The 17853-nt window shown below is 41.6% G+C and overlaps 1 protein-coding gene across 9 annotated transcripts in view; it reads left to right on the top strand.

Moving 5' to 3' along the window:
* NFU1 (NFU1 iron-sulfur cluster scaffold) overlaps positions 1–14080 on the top strand; it is a 43421-nt gene extending 29341 nt beyond the window's left edge. For 7 of the 9 annotated variants that reach the window (XM_023224000.3, XM_023223999.3, XM_023223995.3 and 4 more), the window contains 3 exons: positions 1963–2023; positions 9847–10021; positions 13908–14080. In XM_023224000.3, coding sequence (XP_023079768.1) covers positions 1963–2023; positions 9847–10021; positions 13908–13952 — 281 coding nt within the window. In that variant the 3' untranslated portion in view covers positions 13953–14080. The remainder of the gene's footprint in view (positions 1–1962; positions 2024–9846; positions 10022–13907) is intronic. The other 2 variants (XM_023223997.3, XM_023223998.3) reach the window with 2 other exon arrangements.
* Positions 14081–17853: the final 3773 nt, after the last annotated feature.

Here is a 17853-nt window from a genome sequence, read left to right as displayed (position 1 = left end):
TTTATTTATTTATTTATTTATTTATTTATTTATTTATTTATTTATTTATGTATTTATGTATTTATTTGAGGTGGAGTCTCACTCTGTTGCCCAGGCTGGAGTGCAGTGGTGCAATCTCGGCTCACTGCAACTTCCACCTCCTGGGTTCAAGCAATTCTCCTGCCTCAGCCTCCCAACTTGCTGGGATTATAGGTGTATGTATGCCACCACGTCCAGCTAATTTTTGTATTTTTAGTAGAAACAGGGTTTCACTATGTTGGCCAGTCTGGTCTCGAACTCCTGACCTCAGGTGGTCTGCCTGCCTCAGCCTCCCAAAGTGCTGGGATTATAAGCGGGAACCACCTTTTGTGTGTTTTCTTTTCCTTTTAAATTTTTCTTTTCTTTTTTTTTGTTTGAGATAGAGTCTTGCTCTGTCAGCCAGGCTAGAATACAGTGGTACAATCTTAGCTCACTGCAATCTCTGCCATCTGGGTTCAAGTGATTCTCGTGTCAGCCTCCCGAGTAGCTGGGATGACAAGCACCCACCACCACACCTGGCTAATTTTTGTATTTTTAGTAAAGACAGGGTTTTGCCATATTGGCCAGGCTGGTCTGGAACTTCTGACCTCAAGTGATGTGCCTCCCTCAGCCTCCCAAAGTGCTGGGATTACAGGCATAAGCCATGTTTTATTTCTTTTCTTAAAAAACTCAATATAATTTAATTTTAGGGGTTGCCAGAATCTAGTGTTTGTTATAATGTGATATGAAATCTCTACATTTTTGGTTTTCTCAAAGGCTAACTTTTTGCTTAGAAGATGTGTAGAACATTTCAGAGGCCAGGCATGGCTCATGCCTGGAATCTCAGTACTTTGGGGGACCGAGACAGTAGGATCATTTGAGCCCAGGGGTTGAAGATCATCTTGGGCAACTGGATTAGTCTGTTCTCACACTGCTGATAAAGACATACCTGAGACTGGGTAATTTATAAAGGAAAGAGGTTTAATTGGCTCACAGTTCAGCATAGCTGGGGAGGCCTTAGGAGAGTTACAGTCATGGCGGAAGGGGAAGCAAACGTGAGTCTTCACGTGGTGGCAACAAAGAGAAGTGCCAAGCAAAAGGGAGAAAAGTTCCTTATAAAACCGTCAGATCTTGTGAGAACTCACTCACTCTCACGAGAACAGCATGAGGGTAACCATCCCCATGATTCAATTACCTCCTACCAGCTCCCTCCCACAACACATAGGGATTATGGGAACTACAGTTCAAGATGAGATTTGACTGGGGACACAGCCAAACCATATCAGCAACATGGTGAGACCCCATCTCTACAGAAAATAAAAAAAATTGCCTGGGTGTGGTGGCTCACACCTGTGGTCCCAGACTACTTGGGAGACTGAGGCAGGACTGCTTGAGCCCAGGAGGTTGAGGCTGCAGTGAGCTGTGGTCACACCACTGCACTCCTGACAGGGCGACAGAGTGAAACGCTGTCTCAAGAAGAAAAAAAAAAAAAATTCAGAAATTTCCAGAAGGCTTACATCTATATTTAGTATGGTTGGCATTTTGAAAACCGGTAAGTTGAGAAACTGAAGATGTAACTTAACTTGCAAAGTAGGTGTGCCTTTTTGTCTCAAAGTTTCCATCAAAATTCAGTTTCTTTTCTCTGATACTTTCAGTCCTTGAGAACAGAGAACATCTGCGTATTTACTGGCTGAAAATTTCAAACATTAGTATATCAAGATGTTTTAGTGTACTCATCTTTATCACCAAATGTTGAGTTGATCAGTATTCCCTAATTTTTCTTCAGAGAATCAAATGAATGATTTTCTCTTCAATTTACCAAAATATATCTCCGTACCAAGTTACATGTTCTATAGTTTTATGTTTTTAATGAACCATTTAGTTAAAATCCTTCTGTTTTAATACTTGTACTTGCGTGGCTATAAAATTTCTACTCTTGATGTTTTTATATGTAATTATTTCTAGGATCTGAAGAAGATGATGAAGTTGTGGCAATGATTAAGGAATTGTTAGATACTAGAATACGGTATGTGCTCCTCTCTCTACCCGAATTCAAGTGCTTTGGAGGCATTTTTCATTATAGCAGTACAGTTTTAATTGGCCATGAGATTATAGTAGATTTTCAAAGTAAGTGCAAGTTAATGTAAACCACAGCAGGTAACCATGACAATCGAATTTAAAGCCTGTATCTTCACTACATTTGCTCAAAATTTTAAAACATCCAATGTATTTAAACATTCAATGAAGAAATGTATTCTTCACAGTCTCAATTTAGATTCGATATTGTTATAATACCAAATTTCTTAAAAAGAATTGGCCGGGCGCGGTGGCTCAAGCCTGTAATCCCAGCACTTTGGGAGGCCGAGACGGGCGGATCACGAGGTCAGGAGATCAAGACCATCCTGGCTAACACGGTGAAACCCCATCTCTACTAAAAAAAAAATACAAAAAAAAAAAAAAAAAAAATTAAAAAAAGACTGAATGTTTGGAAAGGTTGTGAAGAGAGAATGACTACCTATTTTCAGTGTATTGCCCATACAGAATAAATTTAAATGAGTGGAGAACAGCAGGCTTCTACTTTTGCTTGTAACAGACCAATAGTCATGCTGAGAACTCCCAGAAAAGCTGGATAAAGTACAGTAAAAAGAATTTGTTTGAAAGCATTAGATAGCTGCCAAAGCAAGCAAGATTTGAGGTGCCAAGATCCTGGAGAGAAGGGAAGCTCACTGAGTTTTCCCTTCAGGCATTTGCTGTACCTTGCTACATAGCAAGGGTAGAAGAAGCTGGGCAGAGGGCAGCTGCTAAGAATCGGAGAAACCATTGGGCTTTCAGAAAATTTGTTTAGATGGGAAGACAAAAATTAAAATTCTGGGTTACCAGTGAAATCTTGATTTCAAGGACCAAAATCCTAGAGAGTAGGGAAGTTAAGAAAAGTAAGCCTATAGTTATTTTTTTTTTTTTTTATACTTTAAGTTCTAGGGTACATGTGCACAACATGCAGGTTTGTTACATATGTATACATGTGCCATGTTGGTGTGCTGCACCCATCAACTCGTCATTTACATTAGGTATATCTCCTGATGGTATCCCTTCCCCCTCCCCCAACCCTACAACAGATCCCGGTGTATGATGTTCCCCTTCCTGTGTCCAAGAGTTCTCATTGTTCAATTCCCACCTATGAGTGAGAACATGCAGTGTTTGGTTTTCTGTTCTTGAGATAGTTTTTTTTATTTTAAGACAGAGTCTCGCTCTGTCGCCCAGGCTGGAGTGCAATCTCAGTTCACTACAGCCTCGCCCTCCCAGGTTCAAGCAGTTCTTCACATTCAGCCTCCTGAGTAGCTGAGATTACAGGCACGTGCCACCACGCCCAGCTAATTTTTGTATTTTTGGAAGAGATGGGATTTCACCATGTTGGCCAGGCTGGTCTTGAACTCCTAACCTTGTGATCCACCCACCTCAACCTCCCAAAGTGCTGGGATTACAGATGTGAGCCACAGCGCCCAGCCAAGTAAGCCTATAGTTAGTAACAATGTATTCTTGAAAATTGTGGCTTGGCGCGGTGGCTCATGCCTGTAATCCCAGTACTTTGGAAGGCCGGGGCGGTTGGATCACAAGGTCAGGAGTTCAAGACCAGCCTGGCCAACATGGTGAAATCCCATCTCTTCCAAAAATACAAAAATTAGCCAGGCGTGGTGGTGGGCATCTGTAATCCCAGCTACTAGGGAGACTGAGGTAGGAGAGTTGCTTGAACCCAGGAGGCGGAGGTTGCAGTCAGCCAAGATTGCGCCATTGCACTCCAGCCTGGGTGACGAGCAAAACTCCTTCTCAAAAAAAAAAAAATTGCTAAGATAGTAGTTATTAAGTTCTTGACACAAAAAAACAGGTATGTGAGGTAATGTATATGTTAATTAGCTTGATTTAGTTATTCCGTGGTGTATGCAGATTTTTTTTTTGAGACCGAGTCTTACTCTGTCACCCAGGCTGGAGTGCTGGATGATCTCGGCTCACTGCAACCTCTGCCTGCCGGGTACAAGTGATTCTCCTGCCTCAGCCTCCTGAGTAGCTGGGATTACAGGTATGTACCACCACACCCAGCTAATTTTTGTAGTTTTAGTAGAGACAGGGTTTTGCCATGTTGTCCAGGATGGTCACGACCTCCTGACAGGTGATCTACCCTCCTCGGCATCCCAAAGTGCCGGGATTACAGGCATGGGCCACCACACGTGGCCTACATATTTCAAAACATCATGTTGTACATGTAAATATCTATAATTTTTCTGAATTAAGAATAATTAATTGGAGGCTGGGCGCGATGGTTCACGCCTGTAATCCCAGCACTTTGGGAGGCCAAGATGGGTGGATCATGAGATCAGGTGATTGAGACCATCCTGGCTAACGTGGTGAAACCCTATCTCTACTAAAAATACAAGAAATTAGCTGGGCGTGGTGGTGGTTGCCTGTAGTCCCAGCTACTCAGGAGGCTGAGGCAGGAAAAGGGCGTGAACCTGGGAGGCTGAGCTTGCAGTGAGCCGAGATCATGCTACTGCACACCAGCCTGGGTGACATGACAGAGTGAGACTCCGCCAAAAAAAAAAAAAAAAAAAAGAATAATTAATTGGCCGGTCAGGGTGGCTCACGCCTGTAATCCCAGCACTCTGGGAGGCTGAGGCAGGTGGATCACCTGGGGTCAGGAGTCCAAGACCAGCCTGGCCAACATGGCAAAACCGTGTCTCTACTAAAAATACAAAAATGAGCCAGGTGTGGTGGCACACTCCTATGATCTCAGCTACTTGCGAGGCTGAGGCACGAGAATCACTTGAACCCGGGAGGTGGAGGTTGCAGTGAGCCAAGATTGTGTCATTGCACTCCAGCCTGGGCACAATACAGTAAGACTCTGTCTCAAAAAAAAAAACAACAACAACAACAACAACAAAACACAGTAATAATTACTTAAAAAAGAAAGAAAAGTAATCCTAACACTCAGATTTTCCCCCATAAGGCAATTACTTACGGTAGCTATGTAAAAGAGGCTAAAGAAGTGTTTTTTTTTTTTTTTTTAAAAAAAGTAGCTGGAAGGCAGAGCAGACTTTTGACAGTCTTATGGTGCTGGGGTGGGGGACAAAAATTGGAGTTTAGACTCTGTCAAGGAGGTTGGGTCTTGAGAAACATCCAAGCCTGGCTGGATGTGGTGTCTTGTGCCTGTAATCTGAGCATTTTGGGAGGCTGAGGTGGGTGGATCACTTGAGGTAAGAAGTTTGAGACCAGCCTGGCCAACATGGTGAAACTCCATCTCTATGAAAAATCCCAGCTACTCCAGTAGCTGAGGCAGGAGAATCACTTGAACTGCAAACAAAGGCAGAGGTTGCAGTGAGTCAAGACTGCACCATTGTACTCCAGCCTGGGCAACAGAGCGAGACAGTCTCAAAAAAAAAAAATTCTAAGCTCTTGGTGATTAGGCTCCCCAGAGAACTATACTCTTGAAATGAAGGCATATCAGAGGTATAGTAAGCTTACAACACTGTAGGCCAGTATTAAGTCAGTTTAATTCCAGAGTAGATGAGCTATTGACAAAACGTAAGATGAATCCTTTTATTACCATTATTATTATTATTTTTTAAGATAGGGTCTCGCTTTCCTGCCCAGGCTGGAGTGCAGTGGCATGCTCATGGCTCCTTGCATCCTCAGCTTCCCAGTCTCTAGTGATCCTCACACCTTGGCCATCTGAGTAGCTGGAACTACAGGTATGTGCCACCATGCCCAGCTAATTTTTGTATTTTTTGTAGAGATGGGGTTTCCCTGTGTTCCCCAGGCTGGTCTCAAACTCCTGCGCTCAGGTGATCCATCTGCCTCAGCCTCCCAAAGTGCTGGGATTATAGGAGTGAGTCACAGCACCCAACCAGGTGAATCCTTTCTGATGAAATATAATCCGAGGTCACTTCAGTGTTTCATACACAGTGTTCATAATTCAGTTAGATATTGCTAGGCATATCTAGAAACTAAACCAAGGGAAAGTAAAACAGATTCATAGGTAACCTAGATATTGGAGTTATCATGGTGTTTAAAAAACTATGATTAAAAAATAGCAAGATGAAGAATTTCATTAGAGAACTGGAATCTATAAAAAAAAAAAGAATTAGTGGTCGGGCGCAGTGGCTCACGCCTGTAATCCCAGCACTTTGGAAGGCCGAGGTGGGTGGATCACGAGGTCAGGAGATCGAGACCATCCTGGCTAACGCAGTGAAACCCCGTCTCCACTAAAAATACAAAAAATTAGCCAGGCGTGGTGGCGGGTGCCTGTAGTCCCAGCTACTCAGGAGGCTGAGGCAGGAGAATGGTGTGAACCTGGGAGGTGGAGCTTGCGGTGAGCCGAGATCATGCCACTGCACTCCAGCCTGGGTGACAGAGTGAGACCCCATTTAAAAAAAAAAAAAAAGAATTAGTAACCCTGGAACTAAAATTATAATGACTGAACTTAAGAACTTACTAGATTAGGTTAACATTAGATTGGACATAGTTGAAGAGAAGATTAGTATACTGGAATTTAAGTCATTAGAAAATATTCAGCCTGAAGCACAGGGAGAGAAGAGAATAGAAGATATAGGAAAGAAGGATAAGATGGTGGGCATGGGCATGGTGCTCACGCCTATAATCCCAGCACTTTGGGAGGCTGAGGTAGGAGGATTGCTTGAGCTCAGAAGTTAGAGACAACCCTGGCAACATAGTGAGACCTGGTCTCTACAAAAAATTAAAAAATTAGCTGTACTTCATCAATCCAAAATGATGTAAAATAGGAAACAGCAAATGGTAATATAAACTCAAAAGTATTGGCATTTAAATGACAATGGTTTGATGTACAAAAGTAAGATTGTCAAATTGGATGTGAAAAAACAAAACTAACTATATACTGCTTAGAAGAAATACAGGGGCCAGGCATGGTGGCTTATGCCTATAATCCTAGCATTTTGGGAGGCCGAGGTGGTAGATTGCTTGAGCCCAGGAATTTGAGACCAGCCTGGGCAACATAGTGAGACCCCATCTCTACAACAAAAGAAAGAGAAAGAGAAAGAGAGAGAGGGAGGAAGAAAGGCAGTAAGGAGGGAGGGAGGGAGGGGAAAAGAAAATAAAAGAGAAGAGAAAAGTAAAGAAAGAGAGTATTTGTATGACCTTTGGGCAGGCAATTTTTTTTTCCCCAACGGGACACAAGAAATCAGATAAAGACCGGGCGCAGTGGCTTACACCTGTAATACCAGCACTTTGAGAGGCTGAGGCAAGTGGATTCCTGAGGTTGGGAGTTTGAGACCACCCTGACTAACATGGAGAAATCTTGTCTCTACTAAAAACATAAAAAATTAGCCAGGCATGGTAGTGGGCGCCTGTAATCCCAGCTACTCGGGAGGCTGAGGCAGGAGAATCCCTTGAACCCAGGAGGCAGAGGTTGTGGTGAGCTGAGATCACGCCATTGCACTCCAGCCTGGGCAACAAGAGCGAAACTCCATCTCAAAAAAAAAAAAAAAAAAATCAGATAAAAGTCAAGGAAAATACATATAAATTGGACTGCAGTAAAATTGTGACTCTCTCTTCATCAGAAGATGCCATTGGCTGGGCACAGTGGCTTATGCCTGTAATTCCAGCTACTTAAGAGGCTGAGGCAGGGGAGGCTCCCTCGAGTCTAGGAGTTTTAGATAGCATTGAGTGGGCTGTGATCATGCCACTGTATTGCAGCCTGTGTGACAAAGCGAGACGGTTAAAAAGTGCCATTTGCAGTCAAAAGGCAAGGTACAGATTAGAAGATATTTACAGTGTTTATATGACAGAATATATAAATAACTTGTACAAATTGGTAAGAAAAACAATCAGAGACTGCAGCAAGTACTTTGCAAAAGATAATTGAATAGCGACTGGGCATGGTGGCTCACACCCATAATCCCAGCACTTTAGGAGGCCTAGGTGAGCGGATCACCTGACGTCAGGAGTTCAAGATGGCCAACATGGTGAAACCCCATCTCTACTCAAAATACAAAAAAAATTAGCCGGGGGTATTGGTGCATGCCTGTAATCCCAGCTATCTGGGAAGCTGATGCAGGAGAATCACCTGTACCTGGGAGGCAGAGGTTGCAGTGAGCTGAGATTGTGCTACTCCACTGCAGCCTGGGCAAGAGAGTGAGACTCTGTCTCCGGAAAAAAAAAAGGAAAAAAAATAATCAAGTAGCCACTAAACGTGAAAAAGTGCTTAACCTCATTAGTTATTATGAATATTCAAACCACAATTAAATATTAGTACAAATCCAGTAGAATAGTTAAAACTATTAAGACTGACACCACCAATTGTTGGTGAGGATGTGGAGCAACAGAAACTCTCATATACTGCTGGTGGAACTGTAAGTTTATATAACTGGAAAACTATATGGCAGTATTTATTAAATCTCAACATATTCATACTCTTCATTCAGCAATTTCACTTTCAGGTATATTCCCAGTAGTAATATATATGCATACCAAAAGACATTTCTAAGAATCTCTTTTTTTTTTTTTTTTTTTGAGACGGAGTCTCGCTCTGTCACCCAGGCTGGAGTGCAGTGGCGCAATCTTGGCTCACTGCAAGCTCCGCTTCTTGGGTTCACGCCATTCTCCTGCCTCAGCCTCCTGAGTAGCTGGGACTACAGGCGCCCGCCACCGCACCCGGCTAATTTTTTTTTGTATTTTTAGTAGAGACGGGGCTTCACCGTGGTCTTGATCTCCTGACCTTGTGATCCGCCTGCCTCGGCCTCCCAAAGTGCTGGGATTACAGGCGTGAGCCACCGTGCCCGGCCTTCTAAGAATCTTTATAACTGTACTATTTGTAAAAGCCAAAACCTAGTGTTAACCTAAATGTCTATCAACAGTAGAATGGATAAATAAATTCTGATATATGTGCTTAATGGAATACTATGCAACAGTGAGAGTAAATGACCTAGTACTATACTCAGCAACATAGATGAATCTCACAAAGAGCACAGGAAGCCAGATAAAAAAGGGTAGTTCTACGTGATTTATAAATAAAATTTATATTTGTAAATTATAAAGTTCAGAGACTGGCAAAACTCATCAGTGGTGATACAAATTAGGATAATGGCTGCATTTTGGTTGTGGGGAGTGATTGGAAGGAAGCCCAAAGGGGACTTCTGGAGGTGTGGTGTTGTTTCTTGGTTTGGGTGGTTATAAATGTGTGTTCACTTTGTGAAACCTTAGTGAACTGTACATACAGGATTTAAGCATTTTTCTGTGTTGATGTTGTATTTCAATGAAAAGTTTACCTGAAAATTAAGCCAGCATGTGACAGTCTCCCTTTTCCTTCACTCAAAACAAGTGACTGAGTATGTTTTAGGTAATCACAATAATTATTAGGCAATTTGAAATCTTAAGTGCTTTAAAATATTGTTTTATTTAAACAAGTTTTCTTTAGAGATGGGGTCTCGCTGTGTCACCCAGGCTGGGGTGCAGTGGTTTGATAATAGCTCACTGCAGCTTCCAACTCCTGGGTTCAAGCAGTCCTCCTACCTTGGCCTCTCAAATTGCTGCGATTATAGGTGTGAGCCACCATGCCCAGCCTTAAAAAGATATTAGTAAGCAAGATCAAATGTGGTAAGTGGAGGAAATATTTGTATGAGTTAATTTTGGTATTTTACCTGAGATTTTAAAAAAATTAATTATAAATAAAACTTAGCCACAGTTATTATTCTCTATTATAAAAGTAGCTTCAACTTTGTGAATTTTACTAATATAAAGTGTAAGCTCTGAGCTGTATTAAATTTTTTCAATGAAAACTTGGCATTTTAAAGAATATATCATAAATATTCTTTGATCTCACAGGCCAACTGTGCAGGAAGATGGAGGGGATGTAATCTACAAAGGCTTTGAAGATGGCATCGTACAGCTGAAACTCCAGGGTTCTTGTACTAGCTGTCCTAGTTCAATCATTACTCTGAAAAATGGAATTCAGAACATGCTGCAGTTTTATATTCCAGAGGTAGAAGGCGTAGAACAGGTATGCCAATATTATATGACAGGTCTAGATTTTTTTTCATTTTTTTCTTTTTCTTTGTAGATACAAAGGCTGGAAATAGATGTTAAGGCAAGTATTTGAAAAGAAGTTCATGACCTAGCTTTTTCTTCAAGGGCTAGATTTTTGTGTTGCAATTTTTATCAGACTTGAAGTCTCTTATTTTAGAAGTAACTTTAGGCCGGGCACAGTGGCTCACACCTGTAATCCCAGCACTTTGGGTGGCTGAGGTGGGCAGATCACCTGAGGTCGGGAGTTCCAGACCAGCCTGACCAACATGGAGAAAACCCTTTCTCTACTAAAAATACAAAACAAGCTGGGCATGGTGGTGCATGCCTGTAATCCCAACTACTTGGGAGGCTGAGGCAGGAAAATTTCTTGAACCCTGGAGGCAGAGGTTGTGGTGAGTCGAGATCACGCCATTGCACTCCAGCCTGGGCAACAAGAGCAAAACTCCATCTCAAAAAAAAAAAAAGAAAAAGAAGTAACTTTAGTGTTATGAGAACCTACTATGTGCCAGGCGTTTTGCTCATTTCATTTTCTAATAACACAGTGCATTAAGTCATTCCCGTTTTGCACACAAGGCCACAAGAGACTCAGAGGGCATATTGCTGCCCTGATTGCACAAAAATTACGAAAAAGGTTTAACATGTAACACAGTGTTTTATAGATGAGATTTAGAAATCTTTAGTGGAAGAACTCTACCACATCATATTTACCAGTTTTTTTTTTTGGTAGAGAGAGGAGTTTTGCTATGTTGCCCAAGCTGGTCTTGAATTCCTGGCCTCAGGATCCTCCCAAAATGCTGGGATTAAGGATTAACACAACTGGCCTAATCTACGTATTCTTAAATATGCAAGCAAGAAGCCCATTAGAAATCATAGTTTGTCATTATACTGAATAGAATTCTAAAGCTTTATGTATAACACAATATCAACATTTTTTTTTTGCCAACTTACCTAAGAAGTATAACACAGCAGCTTGTCATCAGTAATAATGACTCTAATAATGACTCTAATAATGGTTGACAGTAATTCTCAACCAAAAATCATGGCCTTATGGAGAGAGATTATCAAGGAGTGAAGGGATGTGTGGAAATTAGAAATTTCCGACCCACAGAATTTCAAATTCATTCTTTTTTTTTTTTTTTTTTTTTTGAGACAGAATCTTGTTCTGTTGCCCAGGCTGGAGTATGCTGTCTCGGCTCACTGCAGCCTCCACCTCCCAGGTTGAAGCAGTTCCCATCCTTCAGCCTCATGAGTAGCTGGGATTACAGGCACATGCCACCATTTTTTGTATTTTGTATTTTAGTAGAGACAGGATTTCACCATGTTGCCCAGGCTGGTTTTGAACTCCTGAGCTCAGGCAATTTGCCCGCCTCAGCCTCCCAGAGTGCTAGGATTACAGGCATGAGCCACCACGCCTGACCACCTCAGGTAATTCTGTGCCCTTAAGGGCTCCATTGGGAATCACTTATCCTTGGGTAGTATTAAAATTCATCTGTTCCACAGTGAGCAGGTCTATATAGACCTATCCCCAAAGTCTTAGGGAGCTGATGAGAGGCTGAAGAAAGAGGCTGACAAATCCAGTTGGTCAGAAAGAAACATTTAATAGGGACTGAGGAACAGAAGCCATTTATTGGGCAGCTGCAAGATGATGGATCCCTGCATTGTTACCCCCTAGACTCAGGGCTTATATAGCCTAGGAGAAATGGGTACACATGCTTCAGAAGATATGTGTAGGACAATTGGAGTCAGCCCTTCTGGAAAAGGCAAGAATGCTATTTGCCTAATAGCCTATAATTTGCTTAAAGGCAAGATTTATGCTAAGTATGTGTTGTTTAGGATAACATCAAGGTTATTTTTACCTAAAGGCAGAATTAAATAGAAATCTCAGAGGCATTCCTAGAACTGAGGTTAGTCAATGTGGCAGATTAGCATCCAAAATGGAGTTGCTTTAGCTTCCACACCATCGTTTTGGTCCAGTACATGCCATCTCCTCTTTGAAGTTTTTATCAGTCCCCCACTTGGAATTAAGTTCTTTTTGACAGGTCCAAAGCTTCTGTTTTGGCTTTATATTTATGTGGCTTTCTGTATCTGTTTTAGCTTTATGTTTACGTGGAAGCTCCCTAAGAGACTTGAAATCATATCCAAGTCTTTGTATTCCTCTGCAACAAGTAGCTGTGTGCCTTACAAATGTCCTATACATGTTTTGTATTAAGTATTTGGGAATATTATTCCAAATTAAGGAATAATTCTGCCTAAAATATGAGTTGTTTGACAAAATTTTTTGGATTGGGTATTGTTGACATTGGATGTAAAATGTTAATTTCTTGGAAATAAATACCAATTTTTACTCAACTGAAAAGATATCCTATGAAAGAATTCTTTTTCTATTGATTTTCTCAGATCAGAGCCAGAATCTAGATTTTTTTTTTTTTTTTTTTGAGACGTAGTTTCACTCGTTGCCCAGGCTGGAGTACAATGGTGTGATCTTGGCTCACTGCAGCCTCCACTTCCCGAGTTCAAATGATTCTCCTGCCTTAGCCTCCCCGGTAGCTAGGATTACAGGCATGCGCCACCACGCCCGGCTAATTTTCGTATTTTTAGTAGAAACGGGGGTTTCACCATGTTGACCAGCTGGTCTTGAACTCTTGACCTCAGGTGATCCGCCCGCCTCAGCCTCCCAAAGTGCTGGGATTACAGGCGTGAGCCACCGTGCCTGGCCTATAATTTTTTTCTTTTTTACCTTATTTTGTTCCATTATCATCTGTATGCCTTAAAAAATTACATTAGTTGATACTTTGGTGGATTGACTGAGAAATATTTTTATTCATTTGTCCAGGGTGGGGTGATGAATTGGCCTTCAGATTAGAAACTTGAATTGGCATCTAATTGTAGTAGGTGTGGCAAGGAGGAAAAAGCATTCTTAGGTTTATGTAACTTTTTCCTTCTCCAATGGAGTTAGTTTGTTATCTTAGTAATACATTAACTCATGGAAAGATAATAGCTGTTGTAACATTTTCCTGAGGTTTAAAATGACGTTTCATCTGAGTAAGACTAAAATAATTAGTTCCTAATATGGTGGAGTTTTTTGTTTTGTTTTGTTTTTTACTTTCCTTGGGGATTCATTTTAATAAAAATAAATGTTTTTATAACAACAGTTTGGTGTAGTTTCACAGAATATATTTAAGTAAATAAGATGGTTTTGAAAAAAAGAAAAAGTCAATTACATTAGTCTTATGGCTAGAGAATACCAGTTAATTTTTTTTTTTATTTTTTTTTTTTTGAGACAGAGTCTCACTCTTTCACCAGGCTGGAGTGCAGTGGCATGATCTCAGCTCACTGCAATCTCCACCTCCCCGGTTCATGCCATTCTCCTGCCTCAGCCTCCTTAGTAGCTTGGACTACAGGTGCCTGCTACCATGCCCGGCTAATTTTTTGTATTTTTAGTAGAGACGGGGTTTCACCGTGTTAGCCAGGATGGTCTCCATCTCCTGACCTCGTGATCCACCTGCCTTGGCTTCCCAAAGTGCTGGGATTACAGGTGTGAGCCACCATGCCTGGTTCCAGTTAATTATTTGTAGTCTTTTCTGCCCAGCTGGAACTCTGCTGTGGGTAGCCTCTTTGAGATAAGGAGAAGTGATCAATGCTTTAATTAATTTCCAAATATTTAGTTTGCTTTTATGTTTTTAGGATACCAGGTTATGATTCAAACCTTGTTCTTTGGGGCTGTTAATAGATTTATTCTTACTGGCTTGTGATGCATCGTTACAGAGTATATCAGGTAAAGAAGTAATATTAAAATCAGGAAAACAGCAAAATCTAATCATTTTCTTAATTCTTAAATTGTCTTTCTTTTTTGGTTTTAGGTTATGGATGATGAATCAGATGAAAAAGAAGCAAACTCACCTTAAAATAATTTGGGTTTTCTTTGGGCACAACAGTCAGACTTGTTGATAATATATATCAAGTTTGTATTTATTAATATGCTGAGGAACCTTGAAAATTAATAAAATATGCTCTTCAGAGAATGATATATAAATATTACATGTTTGCTTTACCTCATATGAGTTATTTATAACCTCTTGAATCATCTTCTGTACATGTGGATTTTATCCAAGGATATTTTTATTTTTGTTCCTCATTTCCCATGGCTCCTTCTTTGCATATGTGTGAAGGAGTTTAAAATACATTTCCCCCCATCTAATTTATTTACTTTTTTCATACAGGAAGAAACAGAATGCTTTTTAGAATATTCTAAAATGGCTTTTTGCAAAATATCTAAAACTATTTTTACTGAAGTTTTTAGCTTAAGAAACAGCTGAACAATTGTGTTTTAAAAATGGTATCTGGCTACTAGCCCCCAGTTAAGTAGCGAAGAACTTCTTAAGACCAAAAAAACCCAAAAATGGCCAGGTGTGGTGGCTAGTGCCTGTAATCCTGGCACTTTGGGAGGCTGAGGCGGGCGGAACACAAGGTCAGGAGTTCGAGACCAGCCTGGACAACATGGTGAAACCCTGTCTCTACTAAAAATACAAAAATTAGCCGGGCATGGTGGCACATTCCTGTAATCCCAGCTACTCAGGAGGCTGAGGCAGGAGAATTGCTTGAACCCGGGAGGGGGAGGTGGCAGCGAGCTGAGATCACGCCACTGCACTCCAGCTTGGGCAACAGAGCGAGACTCCATCTCAAAAACAAACGCAAAAAATCAAAAACTAACTTCCAGAATCCGGACACAGTTTCTATTGGTTAAGATGGAGATGGCTGAATTAGAAAAACTGTCTCAGCATGCCCAGCCTTTACCTTATGAATCAGAATTGCTAAAGAAGAGAGAAGAAGCTGCTTTGGTCCTTCCACTGGCTTCTGACTCAGAGATCCATAATCTGTACCATGCCAGAAATGTGCACTGTTATCTTTCTGCTCTAGGGGTACTGCTTTTTCAGGTAGCCAAAAGAGTGATTTAGTGTTCTCTCTCATTTTTCTATACTAATTCAGAGACTGCAGGTAATAGAAAATACAGGGAAAGGAAAGATGGGAAAAATAGTAGTGATAAATAGCATCTCTGGAATTCTTGTCCGTCAGATTAAGGAGATTAAGATAGTGATGGAAACAGGAAGAACTCTAGCAGTTTGAGTGCTGGAAATTGAAGTTTTTACTTTTATCCTTTGGTTCACTGAACCAAATAGTAGGGTTGGAGAATTCATTCCTGGAGATACCATGTATGAATTTAATGTAGACACTGGGAATTGCTTCATAAGCAAGGCAACTTAAACTGCCCTTTAGTTGAAGCTACAGGAAATTGACATTGTGGATGAGATGCAAGTAATGGTATATCTTGAATGTGACCATGAAATAAGAGGCTGAATTGGGTGGAGGGTTAGATTATTAGAATAGAGGAAATTGGCCCAGTGCAGTGGCTCACGCCTATAATCCCAACACTTCGGGAAGCTGAGGCGGGCAGATCACTTGAGGTAAGGAATTCAAGACCAGCCTGGCCAATGGTGAAACCCCGTCTCTACTAAAAATACAAAAATTAGCCAGGTGAGGTGGCATGTGCCTGTAATCCCGGCTACTCAGGAGGCTGAGGCACGAAAATCCCTTGAACTTGGGAGGCAGAGGTTGCAGTGAGCTGGGATTGTGCCACTGCACTCCAACCTGGGTGACAGAGCGAGATTCTGTCTCAAACAAACAAACCAACAACAACAACAACAACAAAAAAAAAAAAAAAACAAGAAATTCTTCAATTGAGAGGTCAAAGTATTGGAAAGATTTTCTACATAATTAACAGCCATGAAGAACAAGGGGGAAAGGTGTGGGATTCTAGGCATAAAGAGTAGTATAATCAGAATTGTAAGTGTGAAATGTATTTGGGAATCTCAAGAAGCTAAGTATGGCTTGAGTATAAAGTGAAAATGGTGCACAAGTAGGTAGTGGTAGTATAGAGAATGCTACAGAAACTCTTGGTTGCCTACCCAACATATACCCTCACTTCTTGTTAAGGAAGGCCCTCTCAGTAGGTCTCACCTCAGTCCCAGGGGATAAGTTATGATTAAACCAGTCACTTTAACTCCATTTTTCTTTTCCAGTCATTAGTCTGTGGATAGCCATATGACCTAGCTCTGGCCAGTAAACTGTAAGAGAAAGTCTGTAGGAGAATTCTGGAAAGATTGTCTTTCCTGATTAAGACTGTGTGTATGTGAGTTAATCTCTGGAAAGAAGGCTCTTTTTTTTTTTTTTTTTTTTTTGTCCTCCATTCCTTTTCTTCCTGCTTGGTACACTGTAGAGTGTGATGTTCAAAGCAATGATAGTCAACTTGTAATCATGACTAAAAGTTGGTTCACTGAGAATAGCAAAGAGCAAAGAAAGGGTCTGGATCCTTGGCCTTGCACGGTGGCTCATACCTGTAATCCCAGCACTTTGGGAGGCCCAGGCGGGTAGAACACTTGAGGCCAAGAGTTTGAGACCAGTGTGGCCACCATAGTGAAACCCCATCTCTACTTAAAAACACAAAAATTAGCCTGGTGCAGTGGCATATGCCACCTAGTAGTCCCAGCTGCTAGAGAGTCTGAGGTTTGAGAATCACTTGAGCCTGGGAGGTGGAGGTTGCAGTGAGCTGAGATAGCTAATTTTTTTTCTTTTTTTTGTAGAGACAGGATTTCACCATGTTGCTCAGGTGGATCTGCAACTCATGGGCTCAAGTGATCCACCTGCCTCAGCATTCCAAAGTGCTGAGATTACAGGCGCGAGCCACCACGCTTGGCCTGAGGATTTTTCACTAACCAAAATTAGGATGAAGCCCTATACAGGATGACATACAGTCATATGAGAGCAACATATATAAAAATAGCAAACATTCATTGAACATTCAATGTTCATTTATTCATTGAACATCCTTTGTTCTCAAGCCTGCGGTTTTCACAAACACTGTTCTAAGCACCTTACATTTATGAAGTCATTTAATTGTTAACTATTGTCCCTCCTCCACACCCCACCCCTTTTATTTTTGAGATGAAGTCTTGCTCTGTCGTCCAGGCTGGAGTGCAGTGGCACCATCTCAGCTCCCTGCAACCTCCTCCTCCCAAGTTCAAGCCATTCTTCTGGAATTATAGGCATGCACCACCAAGCCCGACTATTTTTGTATTTTTGGTAGAGACAGGGTTTCACCATATTGGCCGAGATGGTCCCTGACCTCAAGTGATCCACCCGCCTTGGCCTCCCAAAGCTCTGTGATTACAGGCGTGAGCCACTGTGCCTGGCCTATTGTCTTCATTTTTTTTTTTTTGAGAGGGAGTCTCGCTCTGTCGCCCAGGCTGGAGTGCAGTGGCCGGATCTCAGCTCACTGCAAGCTCCGCCCCCCTGGGTTCACGCCATTCTCCTGCCTCAGCCTCCCGAGTAGCTGGGACTACAGGTGCCCGCCACCTCACCCGGCTAGTTTTTTGTATTTCTTAGTAGGGACGGGGTTTCACCGTGTTAGCCAGGATGGTCTCGATCTCCTGACCTCGTGATCCTGTCTCCATTTTTATAAACTGGAAGATGGAAGTACAAGGAAAAGTACATTGTCCATTGCCATGCAACTTGAGTGGAAAAGCCAGGAACATGAACTCTGGCATTCTGGCTGCAAGGCCTATATGCACATTATAGCTATTCTATTCTGTCTTAAGGAAGTTGGGCCCATACCCTTCTTGAGTATTCCTACTTGAGGGAGGGGAGAAGCTTTCCTTGCTTTCATAGGTGCTTACTAATGGGCAAGAGTCTAGAACCACAGTAGACAAAAGCAGTGGTATGAACATGTGTGTCCATTTTTTTGTGCAGGAA

Source organism: Piliocolobus tephrosceles, chromosome 15, assembly GCF_002776525.5.
Source record: "Piliocolobus tephrosceles isolate RC106 chromosome 15, ASM277652v3, whole genome shotgun sequence".
Lineage (NCBI taxonomy): Eukaryota > Metazoa > Chordata > Mammalia > Primates > Cercopithecidae > Piliocolobus > Piliocolobus tephrosceles.
Note: the sequence above shows the minus strand (reverse complement) of the source record. Positions and strands in the feature narration are given on the sequence as shown.